The sequence below is a fragment of the Paroedura picta genome, chromosome 1, assembly GCF_049243985.1.
Source record: "Paroedura picta isolate Pp20150507F chromosome 1, Ppicta_v3.0, whole genome shotgun sequence".
NCBI classification, from domain to species: Eukaryota; Metazoa; Chordata; class Lepidosauria; order Squamata; family Gekkonidae; genus Paroedura; species Paroedura picta.
This window is the reverse complement of record NC_135369.1, coordinates 80,420,408-80,439,449: the sequence shown is the minus strand read 5'-3', so window position 1 is coordinate 80,439,449 and position 19,042 is coordinate 80,420,408. Positions and strand designations below refer to the sequence as shown.

Here is a 19,042-nt window from a genome sequence, read left to right as displayed (position 1 = left end):
ATACCAAGGGGGAGCCCCAGCCATGGTGGCTGCTGGAGAGCACCAAAGGTGAGCCAGCAGCAGAGTGGCAGGGCAGCCCCCGAGGCAGCAGCCGGGGGGGAGGATGAGGAGGAACTGCGGCCCAGTACCGACTGATCCATGGACCGGTCCCGGTCTCCAGAACGGGGGTTGGAGACCACTGATTAGAGGATGTGACCAGTACAATCAGAAAACTTGGTACCCAATCAAAAATGCAATAGGACTAGGATTAGTGAAGTAGAGAACAATGCTGACAGCAGGCCATCTAAGGCAGGGTATACACTATAAAACGTATATTGTGTGGAATTCAAAGCTAAATATAGAACAATAAAAGCAGGTGATACTTACAATAATTATAGTGTAGTACTGCCCTATTACTGATATTCGTTCCTTTTACAAAATGTTGATATGGATTGAAATATTTGCCATCCTAGTAAAATAATGGAAATTTACCAGCAGTTTCTACATTTTGCAATACGAATTAATTTCCCCAGACCTAGCACATAAGAAATATTTAGTGGATTGCACCTAGTTTTAACGGTTTAAGCAGGATCTATAGCTACAAAACTCCAATGCTAATTTTTAATGCAAAATCATACAATTTACTTGTTTCAAATTATTCTGCATTTTTGGTAATAATTATAGAAGTGGTACATTTCAGAAAGCTGCATTTGATGTTGATGTTTGAAAACCATGTATTTTGGGCAATGTTCTGAGGGATGGACAACAACAGTTAAAAGCATTATTTCCACTTCAGCTTCAAATGCCCACTGTTTATCAGTGTTTCTAGTAGCCTCCAGCATGTTTTCAGCAGTTTCAGTGGCATAAATTGATATCCATGTATAATAAATAAGATACATAATTTAAATATATCATTCTATCTTCCAGGTTCTTATGATTTGATTAAACTGCTTAAAGTTTACTCTTGTTGTTTAGGATATTAGCCGTATTGTTGCTAGGTGTGTATGTTGTGGAGGGGGGATAACATATGCACTGTAAATATTAAAGAAATTTTTCCCCGTCAATACATGACACTTGCTTTCACTCAAAATATTACAGATAATAATAACTACAGCAAATATTGCTTAATCAATAATATCTATTACAGAGAAGAATATTATAGGATGCTTTAAACTCAACTTATCAAGAATATCCTTATTTTATAATATAAATAATTTGCAAATTTCAAACATACTATGTTGACTTATCAGGACAAATAATAGTCCAAGGATTAATGTTTTATAAAATACACTTACACTAAATAGTAATAATGCAGATCTATAGAAAAATGTAAAGAATAATAAAAACATATTTGAATAACTGGCTTAAAAAACATTACCTTTTAATTTATAATTGAAGAGTAGCGTAAAACCTGAAATAAGTTTCTAGTCTGTGCTTAATAAACATCTTGGTTTCTATTTCATATGCTTATTTTTCATTAAATGTAGGATTGCTTGTGGTTTAGTGACCATTTATTCCGATCTGCTTTTCATATACAAAGGCATCGTGATGCCAGAAAATAAACTGTTAACGGAGAATTAACTTCTTTGGCATGCTTTCATACTTATCTTCCAAATTAAAGAAAATGAAATGGGCAGAAGCAGAGTGTAGATTACCTCCTTTTTGTCAAAAATGGTGGGAATTTGAAAATTAATAATAAAAAAGGGAACAGATGCAGTAACATGCCAGAGGGAGATTAATGTGGAGAGTAAAATCTGTGAGCAACAAAACTGAAGCAAACTGAATCAGTGGGAGGTGGTTGTACAATCAAAATCAGGATAAAAGAGAAATTACAAACAACCCTGCACTTGTCAAAGTAGTAGTAATGAAATCCTGACTCTGCCAGCAGTGAGAACCTGTGTTAGCACTTTGGGGTAAGGATGGTAGCCGGGTGCCAGGTAGGAGGGCAGTGTTAGGTTGCTGGGCAGCAGCCATCTTGTGTAGAACAGATGGCATGGAAAGCTGGCAGGGGAGGGGCTCCTTAGCAGAACTAATCAGACAGTAACAGATAGGGCAGCTGGGAAGACTGACCACAGAGAGGGAAACTGCAGGATAGCTGCAGAGTTCCATGATGTTTACAGTGGTGTGGCCATTGGTCTGATACAAGACCTTGTAATGTCTTTTTAGTACAGAAGGCATACAGAACTTTTCTTAACTGGATAATCAATCTAGATTATATAATGTATAATAGAAGGAATACATAAATCTGTGAATTGACTTCCAATCTGTACTGCCAAAGAAAATGTATATTATATCATTCCTCTTTTAGACCTATCACCTTTGTTCAGTATATTTTACCAGTTTTTGTTAAAGTGTATTTATTAGTTTGAAAGTGAATGTGAATGCACCATGTGCATTCATCTGTTAAGCAGATTATTCTCACCTGAACATTCAGCACATGTCCATCTTGGGACATTAATTAGAACAACCGTCGTCTCGAAAATTGTTCCTTGTGCTTTTTGATTAGATGATACACTTGTTCTTTTCTGCACACCATAACCATAATACCTCAGTACTGTAAATTTGTATGTGATCAAGTTCCAAATTGTACAAGCATCCTGAGTGGTAGGGAGTTTATTGGCATGCACGTAAACATTTTACTGTTAGACTGAAAAATGGAGACAGTGAGGCTGAAAAGAAAATAACATGTTAGAAGAAATGGCCCTGAAAACCTGTCCTATTACATAGAACAATTATAATCGTTCCTATAGTTAAATGACCAGTGTGAATGATAGAAATACTTTGAAGATGAACAAGTGCATGTGCTGATGCATTTTTTTTTACTGAACAAAGAAGATTTCAACTTTGTTTTTCAACTTGTATGTTTTTCTCTTAGTGGAAGGTTTATGACTTGGCTCAATTATTCATTTTGAGCAGGGAAGGGACAAAACATAAAGGGGATTTGAAATAGGTGGTATAGCAGAGCCATATGCTATTTATGCATCAGTTCCTGCAATATATCTAATTTGGGGTTGTCAGGAAAAATAAGGCTTATTTGCTATAGAAGCATATTCGTAAATGACTACAGTAGATTTGAAAGTTCCCATTTGTTTTATTTGTAAGAGAACCTTGCAAGCATTTTTTCTTTCCCTGAGCTGTTCTGTGAAAATATCTTGATTCATTGTCCTAGAGCTGTACAAGCTACCCTATTTCCATAGCTGAAAAGAAAGTCTTGCCTTAAGGTAACTAAGATATGGTGTTAGAATAATTAATAATCCTTTATTGTTATCAAAGGATGTATTTGGTTGGGAAACCTGGCCCCTTTCATTGGCTATCGGATCTTCCTAAGGTAGCTGAAATGTTATTTCATTATAGATGAGCTGGTCTACATTGTTATTGAAGATGAAATATTTTGTACCAGAATACTTTTGTTTTAGGTTGACAAACATAGAATGATTTGGAATAAATTGGCTCTCCTGGCAGTAATTTAGAAATTATTTCAAAAAAAATCCTTTATAATTGTCCTGGCTCTTTGTTGCCTAATATTTTAGGTTTGTGTTTAATGATATGTACTGTTTAAGATCACAGTATTTCTAGCAGTAGTAATGAAATGAGGGAAAAATACATTCTGAAATCTAACAGCAACACAGAATATGAACACTTTGCTTGAGATCTTAATTTTTATTGCTTGAAGGGGCAAGGGATGTTATAGTAAGAAACTTATTTTGTTCCAACAGGTATCTGACTCCCCCCCCAAAAAAAAGATTAATACACCTGATTTTATAAACCATTTTATTTGCAATATTAATACTCATATATATTCAATAAGAAAAAAATGGAACATCATTCAGTTGCTACAAGGATATCTATTGCTTGCATGCCTGTTATAATGTATATAATATATATCACAAATGTGTGTGTGTGTATGTATATATATATTTTTTTCCTCATTTGTTATGTGAGAGATGGTTATTCACCTTTTCATTGGAAGCTATTTTAAACAGTGTGTCTGATACATCTTAAAGTGTTTACATTTTTAAAAACTGTGACTGGTGTTATTGTTTTCTGCACTAATTTTCTTTGACAAACATACTTTCCATTTAAAATAGGGCAAAAGCATAAATATGCTTATGTGAGATTTTAAACTACACTGTATACAAACAAACCCATGCCACTACAGAGAAGGAACATAGATTCTCTGTAAAGCCCTCTTATAAGTTCTGTTCTGACACAAGATAAGAACCTATTACTTGTAGCTGGTAAATAAATTATCATTCATTTGAATGACTGAAGAGCTGATATTATATCGTGAAATAATTAGATTTTACTTGTATATTCTACTTGTATATTTTCTACTTGTATAATTAGATTCTACTTGTATATTTTCTTATGCTCAAATAAGAATCCTAAAGAAAAATGCTCTTGATAACCATTCTCATTGTACTAAGAATCTAGTCCTGTCCTTGCAGAGAGAGAAAAATGATGAACAGAAAAAGAGCAAATGTGCAATTACTTATACTGTCCCATCTGGTAATTCTTTTCTGTCTGTGAACTATTCAGTTATGACAAGGGGCAAACTTCTTCCCTCCTCAGTAATGCAATTTATAGATGTGGGAATCATGCCTCCATGAACTGTCCCACAACTTTGTTTCTGTAGCATGTGAGCATTTTATGACTTCTTGTCCTGGCTGTGAGTATTCCATATTACACATTGTATTTAACAATGGAGCTTAGCTTGCAACAAAATTCTAAACGCTGTTATTATATATGAAATATATTATACTGTTCTAGAATGCCAAGTTCTGTCATAATCCTGTAGCTTAAAACAAAGCAAAAAGCCCTAGTTTCTCATAAATAATATCTTAAAAGCCAAACCCTGGTTTAAATAGCCTTTTTTTTGTTTGCATAATTAATATTGAGAACTTTAACATTTACTTTAAGTAGCAAAGTAATGGCATACAAGGGAAATTCAATTTTATCACTTTAGATGGCTGTAATTTGATTTTTTTTAAATTCATGAGTTAAAGAAACTTACAAAGTAAAGTAATGTTTCTCTTCATCTTTGAGCACATTTTTACTTTGGTGAAGAAAACTACCACAGGAAAACATAATTCTGCAAAATGTTCATTATTCCAGATGAGTAAAATTGTTTAAGAAACTAGTTAATAATTCAGTTTATGTGGCTATCGGAACCAATTTATGAAAAGCAGATGCATGCCTGAATAGCTCTACATAATAGGTCCTGTTGACAGTATGAAATGTATCACAGTAGCTTCACAGCTCTTTCCGTTTACTTGCAGCAATCATTTGAATAGCAGTAAGGATAATCGCACAGGCAAAATGAGTGACAATTTTCTTTAAAAAAATCTTCTGTGGCAGAGTGTTTATTTGGGAAACGTGATATTGTATTTGGAGGTTTAGGAAGGCCTTTGATATAATTGTGATTCTGTGATTCCATGATGTACTTCAAAGACAATATTCTGAAAATATTTTAGAGTTAAAATTTCATCATGAGACTGTTCAGACTTCTGATCATTTGTTTCTTTTCTGCATTGGTCATTTCCTCATATTCAGTCTCATTTTTCCCTTACTCTCAGAGTTGATGGGTGATAATTTCCCTTAATACTACACACTGTTTTTGGTGGTGGGGATCAGTTTTTCTTTTCTTTTCTTTTGCCCATTTACTAATTGAGTAAAAAGTACTGGATGAGGTTTTACAGAAAGACATCCGAGCATTACATGGAATTGCTGCAGAATGTTACAATTATCATGAAATAATAGGCTATTTAGTCTCCCTGTTGCCTTCCCCATACCAAATTTAATTCTCACAAATGGATAACTGTCCAGCTTTGTCTTTTGCTAAGGATTAAATCTGTGCCGACAGTTCTTTTGACAATGACCTTGAGGGGCTTTGCATCTTGAAGAAGAAAGCAGAAGCTTGCGGTAAACAAAGTTCACTTCTGACAGATGGATTGAATGACAGAAAGGTTGTGAGTGCCAGAATAGCCCTGGCAGAGGAGGAAATGTTCAGTGGGATCCAACAGGAGAGGAGGTGTGAACAGGTGCAGGGTTGCTGACGGAAGGGGAACCAGATGGAAGGAGCCAGAGCCAGTTTATTTAAAGGGAAAGGCAGAAAACACCGAAAGGCTGTACAATCAGTGGCTAAAAGTGTGCGTGGAAGAAGGTAAAAAAGCAGAAAGCAAAACTGCACAGTGGGATATCGAGCACTTAGCGTAATGACAGTAATTGTGAGTTTAGTTGGAAAGTTGCTATTAAAATCCATTCATCCATTGCTCTAAATAACATAAAGTGTTTAAAACACTTTTTAAAATTGACACGGGTATTGCTTTGTCTGTCAATTTTTTGTAATGTTAACACACAAAAGTTATGATTAGGGAAATGTGGTGGTGCATGCAAGCCAAATCAAGAAGATAGCAAGATAAGACTTCAGTATTAGCTACAGCATAGTTTTACCTCCCCCCTCCAAACACTTTTGTGTGGCGAAATGTCACATTTTGACAAAATACACAAGAAGTCCAACCTATCCCATTCCCTCTAGGCCTGGTCTTCTATGAAATAAGTGAGATACCCTACCTACCAGATTTTGTACTGGCAAAAGGTGGAAGAGAAGACAGATCCCCGTTTACCACTGAAACAGGGATGGCAGGGATTGTGGCCTCTCATTTGGACAAAAGCTGCATGGGATGGTGGCTGCAGTGAGGAGACTTGGGAGTGCAGAATGTTGGTAGGATTCCTTGCAGATGTGCACTACAGTACTGAGATGTGTATGTGTGAGGTATGAAAAGACATATAGTCATTCTCTGAGTTACATGCGAGGAATCATTCTCAGCTCACTAAGTACTTTACTTTTACAATAAATCTTTGAAGAGCTGCTAAAAAAAGAATCCCAACACAACTCACTGGTTGATGTACCCGATGGTGTCTTTTTAAAATTATCCCCCCCACACACACACACTGTTTCTATCCCAAAAGCAACCATTCATGCTTCATCACATTTTTTTGTAAAACATTCAGGTTTCAAAATCAGTTTCTGTTTAGCAACCTAAGGGGTTTTATTGATTGTGGCCTAATGTCAGCGAAAAATCAAAAAATAGATTACAAAACATTACATTTTGGTGATGTTAATGAATGTTTTGTATAACAGAGAGGGCAGTGGAGATTAATAACCCTAAACTTTCTGTAGATGTATAGTTGTTCTGGTACTGTTGTACTTGCCACTTGTGATGAGATATAAGTTCATATATTCCCCAACAATATAATAGCCTTTATAAAAGCCATTTTTGTGTTAGGATATTTATAAAAGTGATGTAGTAATATAGGTAACAATCAGCTGCAGCTGGAATAGTCAATATTGTATGAAAATAGATTAGCATAAATAGTAACTGCTTGAGTGTTTACTTTTCTACATTTTCTGACAACCAAATTAAGCTGTTATTGATTTCAAAGGGAGAAATATAAGGATATATGCTTAACTTTCCAATTAAGATATATGAGATTTTAAAAGTGATATAACTTGGCTGGATTGTGCATTGGGAGCAGTAAATAAAAAGTGGTTTTTAAAGATTTTTAAAGGAAAGAAATTATGTGAATACCAAGTTTCCATTAGTTTGGTACCCATTCATTAAGGCTTTGTTCGAAATATGTATTCAGGATGTATATAAAACAGTTCTTATCATTGAACCCATTTAGGTAATATACCAGGATTGTGCCACAGGGTAACTTAGAAGCAAGCTTACATACTGTGGCTGCAATCTTAAAGACATTTTCCTCTGGAAAAGCCCAATTGAATAGCATGGGACTTACTTCTGAGTAGACCTGGTTAGGCTTGCTCCCTAGGCACAGTTTACACCCTTCTAAGCTACTCTCACTTAGAACGATGTTTAGGGTGGCATTGCAAATCTCCTGTTTCCTATTCTAGTCTCTCCCTTGTTGCCATAACTGTGAGACAATAGCAGATAAGCTGGGGTGTGCCCACGTTAATTTGAACGTGGAATCTCCCTGGCTCTGAAAGATAAAACATGCTTTCTATAGACCTTGCAAGCCTGATGTAGTAAAACTGAAATTGGGGGAAGGGAGAATAAACAGGCTTGTTGTGTTTCAGATGTAACCTTTTAAGTGAAAACTCCCCTGTATGCCCCAGTGTAAAAAAATAACTATCGGGCAGATACTATGGGATGTTAAATGGAAGGAGATCACCGAACAAATGTTTCTCCTTTATGTTTCCCCTTCCATTCAGGGAAAACTGGTTTTGATGTTTGAGAATAGCGTAGGAAGTGGCAGTTTAAGGAGAAATCAGCAAAACTAACCTTCCTCACCTCTACCCTGAACTCTTCTAGAAACATAGCAAGAGCTCACATGAGAGTGTGTGTCTTGGAGGTGAGCAATTTCTGACATTTAAAATTATTATTTATATAAACCTCCCTTTCTCCCAGAAAAATAGAATCCAAGATGGTAATAACAATAAAAGTGATACATTGTAAAGGTTTCAAATGTCTCTTGAAAAACTGTTCCTAGGTGACAGCCCTTTCCCAGAAGCAGAATTTCAAGGCCCACATTATTAGGCAATTAGAGTCATGGTTCATAGGCAGAAGTCCTCACTCCCAAAGGAAAAATGACCTGGATCCAGCTCACTATTTCTTCATATTTGCTTTTCTTATAGCACTTTTAAATAAAATTGTATTAATGAAGAATAACCCTTTTAAATAAATGCTCATCATGTGTCTTCCCTTTGAATGTTTGATCTTGTTCTTCTGTCCTCTACCTTAACAATGTGGCTGTTTAAAATACGCAAATATTTTTGCTTAATCTGTTCACAGACAAGACACTTCTATCCTCACCTGTGTGACATTTGTATATGTTCTGGGGAATCCCTGTGGAATCCCCCTCCCCTTTTGCTGTGGCATGCACATTTTTGGAGCTCTCAGACTGTGAGGAGGATTTGTTGATTATGCCTCTAGATATTTACAACTAGATGTCTTTACCCATCTGTTTTGATAAGGTTCATGGCACTCAGACTGTGATCTGCTGTGTGAGATACATGTTGCATTTCTCATATGTACTTTGGACCAACCTGCTTCTTTCCCATGTTACTCTCACATACTACTCATGTGTTATTTGTGCATGAGCCCCTGGGGTGAAGAGTTTACTGAATGTACATCCATGTAGGAGCTTCCCATAGCATGTAATAGATTGCATGTTGAAATATGAATTGAATGGAGGCCAAATTCTGTATCAAAAAGGAAGGAAGAAGAAAAAGACACTTGTCTTGTAAGCTGCTTTTGGTTCCATTGAGACAAAAACATAGAATAAAATGGTGTTATTAATAATAATTATTGCATCCTATTAGGATATTTGTTTCAAATCACAGATAGGAGGATGGAATTTTATTTAACTGAGGGATCTGTAATGACTTGGGGGAGTTCTCATTTCTCCACTCCCAATTATTTTACCTTCCCCTATAAATGTATGTGGATCTCTCTACCTTCCTATTTACCTTTTTCTGTGTTTTACCCTTATGAGTGCAAGTGAGGAAAAGTTTTCCAGATAAAAGCTGGGTGGAAGAGCTCTGTTTTGCAGACCCTACAAAACTGTTTAAGATCTGTTAGGGCCTTAATCTCATTGGGGAGCTCATTCCATCTGGTGGAGCCATGGTTGAAAAGGCCCTGGCTCTTGTTGAGGCCAGACAGACTTCTTTGGGGCCAGGGATCTTTACTTGGATTTCACTAAGGTTTTTGACAAAGTTCTCCATGATGTTTTAATAGGTAAACTGGAGGACAGCAGACCGGATTTTTGAATGGTTAGGTGGATAGGAAGCTGTTTAGAAAACAACACCCAAAGAGTAATTGTCAATAGTGTTTCATTGGATTGGAGGGAGATGAGCAGTGGGGTGCCACAGAACTCAGTACTGGGTCCAGTACTTTTCAACATTTTTATTGAGGGGGTGGAAGGATTAATCATTCAATTTGCAGATGGGAGCAAATTAGGAATATCGAACACCTCAGAAGATAGAGATAGAATTCAATAAGATCTGAACATGATGGATGCATTTCTGTGTAGTAGTATGTGTGAATAAGACAATCCATTAGCCCTGGGCAAGCCTCATAAAGCAAGGGGGGGGGAGGGAGGGGTGGTGTCACATATACCTTCCTCCTCCTCAACAGGATCAGCATGTGTACCAACTCTAATTTCCCCCAGTGGAGAAGCTCACGGTGGCCTAAGTGCTGAATCCATGCTTCCATTATCATAGGCTCTCCCTTACAGCCTCCCCCCCAACAAAAAAGAACAGTCAAGAGGAAGACTAGCTGGTTTTTATACCCTGCTTTTCACTACCCAAAGGAGTCTCAAAGTGGCTTACAATTGTCTTTCTCTTCCACTCTTCCTGCCAGACACTCTGGTAGGGATGAGAGAGCTATGAAAGTACTGCTTTGTGAGAACAGCTCTGACAAGAGTTAGAAAAAGTCACCCAGCTGTCCACACATTGAACACTGGGGTGGGGATTCAAACCCAGCTCTACATGTCACAGGCTGCCGCCTTTAACCACTACACCGAGTGCTCATCATTCAACCACTGTCTTCACCCTTGGCTCCAATAAAGTACATATGAACTTCTGGGCATCCCGAGGACTGATGGTTTCTTCTTGGGTTTTACATGAGCTCTAAGGCTGATGGATTTGGGAGGGGTTTTGGGGTGGCTTTTGGTGACTGAGGGGCCTAGATTTGATCTCTAGGGCTCTCTGGTACTCTGTCTGCAGTGAGATGTTTCGAGATTGGTGGTGGGCATTTTGGGGCTGGGGTTAGCCAATCAAAAAGAGCAATGATAGCCCTGTCGCTTCTGTCTATAGGATTTTAAGCCTGGGGAGAGCATTTTTCAACTCCTCAGAACAAACTCAGAGGGGATGCAGTCACAGTAATTCTGTGCTCACCTCAGTCCTCCTCAAAGCCCACGTCTGGGATAGGCATGTGCACTTCGGACCACTCCAGTTGCAAAATCTCTGAAGCAGGGCTGCTTCAGAGACAAATAAAATGCAGTCCAAAGTGCAAAATCCTAGATGGAAACAGAGCCAGTGTGGCACTTCAGCACTTCGGTCCACACCCAGTGCCTTGCTTATCCTGGAGCAAAGTTTCTCTTTTGCGAGGCCTGAAGGCAGAAGAGCGAGAATGAAACTCCAACCTTGGCCCACTCCCTGCCCAGGCTGCCACCACTCTCACTCAACTGCAACTGGTCCCCCGTTTGGAGGGAAGCGCTCCTGGGTCTCCGCCAGCCCGCCGGATGGGCAACAAGCAGCATCATCCAGGGCTGCCACCTCCCCTGGGCACCGCAGAGTAAGTGCGCTGCTGAGGGGAGCAATCCTGCTATCCCACCAGGTGTCGAGTCATGTCATCCTGCTGCCTGGGAGAGGCTGAGCCAGGATAGGAACTGCACCAGCACCATTCAGCCTCCTGGCTTTTAGGAACGGGATATTGCTACCACATTCCTAAACAAAGAAACCCCCCATGCCTACACACACACACACACACACTCTTCCTGCATGGTGGAACCTTTCTGCCCCAGCTGCCTTGTCCAGAGGCTGATATCCAGGGCAAATGTGGTATGCTGCCAGAAACAGCCCACCTTGGGGACACAGGAAGTGACAGGGCAATTTTTTCTGCTCCCTGACAGCTGTACATTTTTTTAAACATTTTATTTAAACTTTTGATACAAAATTTAAAAAAATCAATAATTGCAAAGATAAACTTTCATGTCATGGAGATTTTTAAAAAAAGAACTTAAATTAGTAAATTTTGAGGAAAACATGTTACCAAGCACCAAAAGTAAAACAGCAATACCAAATGAGTATCATTTAATATTTATCTATGGTATCACGTGGGAGGAGGGGAAGTTTTCAAAGTGAGAAGAAATTCAGTCTTTCTTATGTGTCTGTGAAATTTTCTGTGTGGTGGCCCACTTTATCACTGAATTAATGTGCTCCATATTTCTGAAGCACTAACAGATTACACTAGGTTTATTATGAAACATGATAATACTAGCAAGAAAGCCCATTGCAACCAGGAATGCAATGGGCGCTAGGACCCAGGGGACACTGGGAGGTGCAAGTCTCTCTCTGTCTGTCTCTCTCACTGCCTGTCTCTCGGTGTGCCTCCCAGCTGGAAGTAATTAGGGGTGGTCTGTCTGTCTATCCGTCTTGTCTCTCCCTCCCTCGGTCGCAGCAGGGGCGGCTCTCTCTGTGTCTCTCTCTGCCTCCCTTGCAACAGGAGCGATAGGAGGTAATGAGGGCTCATGTTCCGTCTGGCAGGGCTCTGTGTGTCTCTGTCTCTGTCGTGTCTGAGAGGAATGTGGCTAGCATCCAGGGAGGGAAGGTGGGAGCTGTAGGGGCAGGGCCAATCTCCCTGATTGGCCCTATTCCAACTTGGACAGGCGGACACATTCCACCCCCCTATATATTCACAAATATATAGAAGAACCATGGATAAGGATTTGCAGAGGCTGCTATATGCAGCAAAATTCACTATTTCCTGCTTCTCTGTATCACTTGGATATCTACCTTCTGTGTTCTCTTGAACTGTTATATTCTTCAATCACTGGCATGACCCATTCAGAGTTTTGTGGATGTAATAATGTTCCTATTACTAGCAGCCACTAATATTCCCAAATATATGTTATTCATGTTTGGGCATGAGCAGGCAGTGTGATGTAGCGGTAAAAAAAGGCAAGATGCAATTTAATAAAGATAAGTGTAAAGTTCTGCATCTGGGTCAGAAAAAGGAAAAGCATGCCTACTGGATGGGGGATACGCTTCTAGGTAACACTGTGTGTGAACGAGACCTTGGGGTACTTAATGGATTTTAAACTAAACATGAGCAGGCAGTGTGATGCAGTGGTAAAAATGCGAATGCCATTTTGGGCTGAATTAACAGGGGTATCACATCAAAATCACAAGATGTCATAGTCTCATTGTATACGGCACTGGTCAGACCACACCTGGAGTACTGTGTGCAGTTCTGGAGGCCTCACTTCAAGAAGGACGTAGATAAAATTGAAAGGGTACAGAGGAGAGCAACAAGGATGATCTGAGGCCAAGGGATCAAGCCCTATGAAGATAGGTTGAGGGACTTGGGAATGTTCAGCCTGGAGAAAAGGAGGTTGAGTTGGGACATGATAGCCCTCTTTAAGTATTTGAAAGGTTGTCACTTGGAGGGGGGCAGGATGCTGTTTCTGTTGGCTGCAGAGGAAAGAGCATTGCCCCCCCCAGGGGTCTGAAGTATACATCATCTCCCCCCATTCTCTATCACCTTGGTAGGTGGGAGTAGATTGTGATTGGCTGCCACCATGTTATGTTATGATTTTTAATGTCTTTTAATGGGGTTTTAATTGGGGTTTTTAAGACAACTGTTACCCGCCACAAGCCTACCCAGGGAGTGGTGGGAAATAAAAATATTAATAACAATAACAATAACAATAACAAAAGGACGCACAGTAATGGGTTTAAACTACAAGTACAATGATATAGGCTAGATATCAGGAAAAAAATGTTCACAGTCCGAGTAGTTCAGCAGTGGAATAGGCTGCCTAAGGAGGTGGTGAGCTCCCCCTCACTGGCAGTCTTCAAATAAAGGTTGGATACACACTTTTCTTGGATGCTTTAGGATGCTTTGGGCTGATCCTGCGTTGAGCAGGGGGTTGGACTAGATGGCCTGTATGACCCCTTCCAACTCTATGATTCTATGATTCTATGATATTAAGAAGTAGATGCTGGCATACATGTTGACATATTTCAGGTAGAAGCAAAACATTCCCAATGTATGCCAATTTATGGGAAAGTAGGCTTGAGCTGAACCTACTTCCTGTGCCTCTAGTGGGCCAGCTGTGAATGGAGGCAGTCAACATTCTGTGATCCTGTGATTCTGTGACAATGCATGATATGGCAGGGAGAAACTGATGTGCTTCCTAAAAATATCCCTCAAGGGATAGGTTACCTTTTCCCAATGAACACTAGATAACCGAAGACCAATAATGAGAAATACTCATGGACACTTGTTCTTTTTCCTTACAACAAGAAGTGTATGCCAACTTTTTAATACTCCTTGATTAATATTTGGTAGGGTCATTAGTGGCTAGATAAAATTGGTTTGTCAGTCTCCTTCAGTTGATTGTTTGTCCTTCTCCATTGTTGATAATAGATTTTGCCAAATGTTGGGTTACTTGCTCACCAGTAAAACAACACAATTTAGCAAAGCAGTCCTCTGAAAACCTGTAACTTATCTAGAATTGCCCCCTCCATAGTTTAAAAATATCTTCATTCAACTCTCCTATTTAGATATTTAGAAGTAGTCCAGAAGTGGTGATACCCTCATTAAAGATTCATGCTGTCTTATTGAAATTTTCCCATAGTTCATGAGTTGTTCAGAATTACTCATTTTCCAAATTTTGCTTTAATGAGCTGATGAGAACTGATAATAACAGGTTGAAACACCTTAATGACCTCCTGGTACTGTATGATATCCCAAATAGTAATTTAGAATCTCCAATCTCTGGGATTGCTCTCCAGGAATGGGTTTATACCTGTGACGTGTATGGTAGACTGACTATAAACTAAGCCAAATTTTCTCTATGGTATGGAAAATTTTTTAAAAGATCTTGATTGTACAGCATACCTGTCACATCAGTAATTTAAAAATTAGAATGGTTTTACTGCTCTGCATTTCCAGACTATGCCAACAGCTTATCTGGAAGGTAGATATGCTCGGATACCGATAGATTTAAGGATATGTGTCTTTGGAGAACTGGCTGTAGAAGATCTAATTCATTATGTGATTTGCTGTTCTCTCTATCTAGACCCTCATATTACCTACAAAGTAGCATTATTTGCTTGAACGGCAGATTGGTGAAACATAGTTTTATTTGATATGTCCAGGTATTGCTATTCTGTATTAATGATTTCCATGTATGTAGTCTGTATAGTTTTAAAGTTGCTTGTTGTAAGCCTTGTGACGGCCATTGGCTATATGCAATAAACTGAATTCAGTCATTCTAGCGCAATTCAGCAGGGAAAAAACTAGATTCCTTGAGATGTTGCACACCTCACACTGAGAAACAAACTGCTATAGAAATGTCAGAGATGAAACTGGCCTTTTTAAAATTCTAAATTGTTTTCTTAGTATTAGTGTTACATTTGCTTAACTTTCTTTCTCCCGAATTTGTATACTGTCGCCTTGATGAATTAATGAGAATGACAAAGCTCTTTTTGTTTTAAAAAAAAGGATACACATGTCTGATCTTGGGGCCACAGAGAGAAATCTTACTATTTAGAAGGGTACACCACCCTTGGAAAGTAGAACTGCTCTAGCAGTGTGTGAGTGTGTGTGTGTGGGGGGGGGGCTTGAGTAGGTCTCTTTGTCATTAGGAACCCAGGTATGAATGTGACTGTTACCATAATTCAATTACCAATGTGTAGAGCAGGATGGGTAGTTTGAAATCATTGTATTTTTTATCATAGTCTTAGAAAGAATGTTTGGTTCTGTATCTTTGACCTTGATGACTTCATTCCTCAACCTCTGACATCTCACAACGTTTTTTGCTTCTGTAGGATAACCAGTTAGTGTGACTTTCCACTTATTTTTTTTAAGTATTAATGAACCTTTATTTTATCAATACCTTTAAAAATGTTTGGGCTTTATTCCCCCCCTCCCTATTTTTGTTGTTTACCATTTTCTACTCAAAATATCCAAACACAATTTATAAATGAGTGAAAATATTTCTCTGGCATGTTGAACCTAATATTGGCACTGGTATGAGTGCAGTTGGACCCAACCTTGTATGCCATTCATTTGGCTTCTGTTAATGCTATATACTTTTAAAATCTTATATACTTCCTGAGCCTTTAATATTTTCTTTTGGGGGGGGGCAGGTTGGAAAAAGAGAACATTCAGCAGAGCTTTAGCAGTGAGGCAAAGACCCGAGCCCTTCAGGCCCAGCAGAGAGAGCAGGAGCTGACACAGAAGATGCAGCAAATGGAAGCCCAGCATGATAAAACTGGTAGGTGGTCGGGAAAGATTAGAGCCTGGGCACTCACTCACAAGCCCAGCCCACGCCTTACTGTGAAATGACATCAGGAACACCTGTAACCTTTGGCTGGCCGAAGGGAGCAGATGCTAACTACACCGGAGATTCCGAATTACATATTAGTTAGCGTTTAAAAGAGAAAATGGAAAGTATTGCCCACTGTCTGTTGATTTCAGAGTGCTGCTCTCACATCTGTTGCACCATCTGGATTATGAGTTTATTTACCTGTGTTCAAGAAACGTAAAGCTGAGAGGGACCACAACAAAGTAGAAAAACAAAGGACTTGTTTTTGGCTGGATTTTCAGGCACACATGTTATATAAAGAAAATAGCATCAGAAGCGCTGCAGGAAATGCTCTGAGCTTACAGTTAAAGTCTCCTGAATAGCATTGAACAGTTCCCACAGTACACACATTATAGCTACTCTAAAAGCTTAATGAGTTTGCTTCAGAATCCAAACTGGAGAAAAGCTTTAGCCATTAATCGGTACTTAATTCACTGTCGCAGCTGGATGTAATTCACTGGCTCCAAATTAATATGTTCCTTTATTTAATCTTTGCAGTCTCACACATTTTTAGAATTTGTGTATTCTGTCCTCCTCAAATCTAGATGGATGTTTAATCTTTTGTAGTTATGAGAACCAGAAGTATGCAGTTTAAATTGATAAATATTGCAACAGCTGGCAGCTTGACTGGAACCTGATGTGTTTCAGTATTTTGGCTCAACTGGCCTGCAGTTCTTTACCCTTAAAGTGTGAAAATAAAACGGACTTGCAGCATTGTTGTAAATCAGAATACCATATCAGAATATATCTATAGCTGTATATATTGGGGGTAAATCCATTGTTTTTTAGGTCTACATCAGAAATATACCATGAGATGTAGATCTGTGTTAACTGTGCATATATAAAGTATAGGTAGCATTATTAACAGCAAATATGTATAGATTCTTGTATGTATGTATGTATTTATTTAATTATATTTATATACCGCTCTCCCTGAAGGCTCAGGGTGGTTCACATAAAACAGAACGGAAACCATACGGATAACTTAGATTAACAATAATGAATGAAGTGAAACATGGAACAGCAACATGGAACAGTAGAAAAATGTGGGAAACATTAAATAAAATATTACTGATAGCCCAGTGGGTTGGGCGAAGTTATGGGTGCCATATGGGCCCATTATGCACGGCCGCCGAAACGGCGATTTCGGGTCACATGGAAAACGCGGAGGGGGAAGACGCGATGCACACCGGTTATGCACGGGGCGGGGCGTGGCGGCGGCAAAACCCAGAGTAACCGATTATGCACGCGGTGATCCGGGCGCCGCTTCTGGTTGCGCCCCGGTCACCCGGAAGCTGCGCTTTCTTCCGCGTTTCACTGACGCGGCTTTTTCGGCGGCATGCACCGAAGCTGCGGCCGGTTACAGCCGGCTCCGTGCGTTATCGGTGATTTTAGTCGCCGCCATTCCACCCCGAATGTGCGCTAAAACCCCCGTGCATAATGGGTCATGAGGGGGCCAGGAGGAGGGCCTTTGGGAAGTGATGGCATGGGTCAACCTCAACCAAACACCTGGCGGAGGAGCTCCCTTTTGCAGGCCCTGCAGAACTGTTTAAGTTCTGTCAGAGCTCTGATATCCTCTGGGTGCTTGTTCCACCAGGTGGGGGCCAGGATGGAAAAAGCTCTGGCCTTGGTTGAGGCCAAATGAGCTTCCCTGGGGCCAGGGATCACCAGGAAGTTGGAAGTGCTAGAGCATAAGGCTCCTTGGGGGGTTTAAGCAGAGAGGCATTCCCTCAGGTACACTGGGCCCAGATTGCATATAGCCTTAAACCTTAAGACTGATCTGGAATTCAACCAGAAGCCAGAGCAGTTGCTGGAGGATGGGTTGAATGTGGGACCTCCAAGATGTTGCTGTGAGGACCCTGGCAGCTGCATTTTGAACTAATTGCAGTTTCCGAATCAAAGTCAAGGGCAGGCCTGCATAGAGGGAGTTGCAGAGGTGACTGTCGCATGGATCACTGTGGCTAGGTGTTCCAGAGCCACGTAGAGCGCTAGTAGTTTTGCTTTAAGACAAGACATCATGCCCAAGTTCCTGGTGGAGTGGGTCATTGAGAGCTGAACTCCATCCAGGGTGGGTAAACGCACTTCCTTGCTTGGGCCCTTCCTGCCCAGCCACAGGACCTCCGTCTTTGAAGGGCTGAGCTTCAGATGACTCTGCTTGAGCCACCCCATCACTGCTTCCAGGCAGCTGGCTAGTGTTTCTGGGGGACAGATAGGTCAGCCATCCATCAGGAGGAAGAGCTGGGTGTCATCCGCATATTGGTGGCAACCCAACCCAAACCTCTGTACCAGTTGAGCAAGAGGATGCATAAAGATATTCAAAAGAATTGGACAGTCCCTTGAGGGACTCCACATGCCAGTTGGTGACGGCTTGATGTGCTCTCTCCTAGTGTTGTCCTCTGTCTGTCGTCCCAGAGAAAAAAAATCAGCCATTGAAGGGTGGTTCCTTTGATTCCAGCACTTGCGAAATGGTGAGCTAGATGTTCATGATTAACTGTGTTGAACGCTGCTGAGAGGTCTAATAATACAGGCAGTGCCGACCTGCCCCGGTCCAAATGGCAACGGAGGTTGCCCGTCAGGGCAACTAGTGCTGTCTCTACCCCATGGCCAGGCCAAAAACCTGGGATGGATCTAGGATCGAAGCTTCTTCCAAGTATGCTGATAGTTGGCAACAGCCTTTTCAAGCAACTTCCCCAGAAATGTTAAGTGCGAAACAGGGCGGTAGTTGGAAGGTTGTCATTGGAAGATGGTTTTTTGAGCAGAGGGCAAACCACTGCCTCTTTTAACCTTCCAGGAATTCTCCTGTTGAGAGAGAGAAATTGATTATCTCCCAGAGGGGGGCTACTACTCTTATATCAGTTGTTTTTAGTAGCCATGATGGGCATGGGTCTAAGGAGCAAGTGGTTGGCTTCGCTGCCTTTAGCATCTTGTCCACTTCGGCCAG

The 19,042-nt window shown here is 40.1% G+C and overlaps 1 protein-coding gene across 8 annotated transcripts in view; it reads left to right on the top strand.

Annotated features, from left to right (window-relative positions):
- SDCCAG8 (SHH signaling and ciliogenesis regulator SDCCAG8) overlaps window positions 1-19,042 on the top strand; it is a 127,694-nt gene that overhangs the window by 42,999 nt on the left and 65,653 nt on the right. For 6 of the 8 annotated variants that reach the window (XM_077344710.1, XM_077344700.1, XM_077344690.1 and 3 more), the window contains one exon: window positions 15,884-16,011. The exons of 1 other annotated variant lie outside the window; for it this stretch is intronic. In XM_077344710.1, coding sequence (XP_077200825.1) covers window positions 15,884-16,011 — 128 coding nt within the window. Of the gene's footprint in view, window positions 1-15,883; window positions 16,012-18,488; window positions 18,570-19,042 lie in introns of all 8 variants that reach the window. One more of the 8 variants, XM_077344726.1, reaches the window with a different exon arrangement.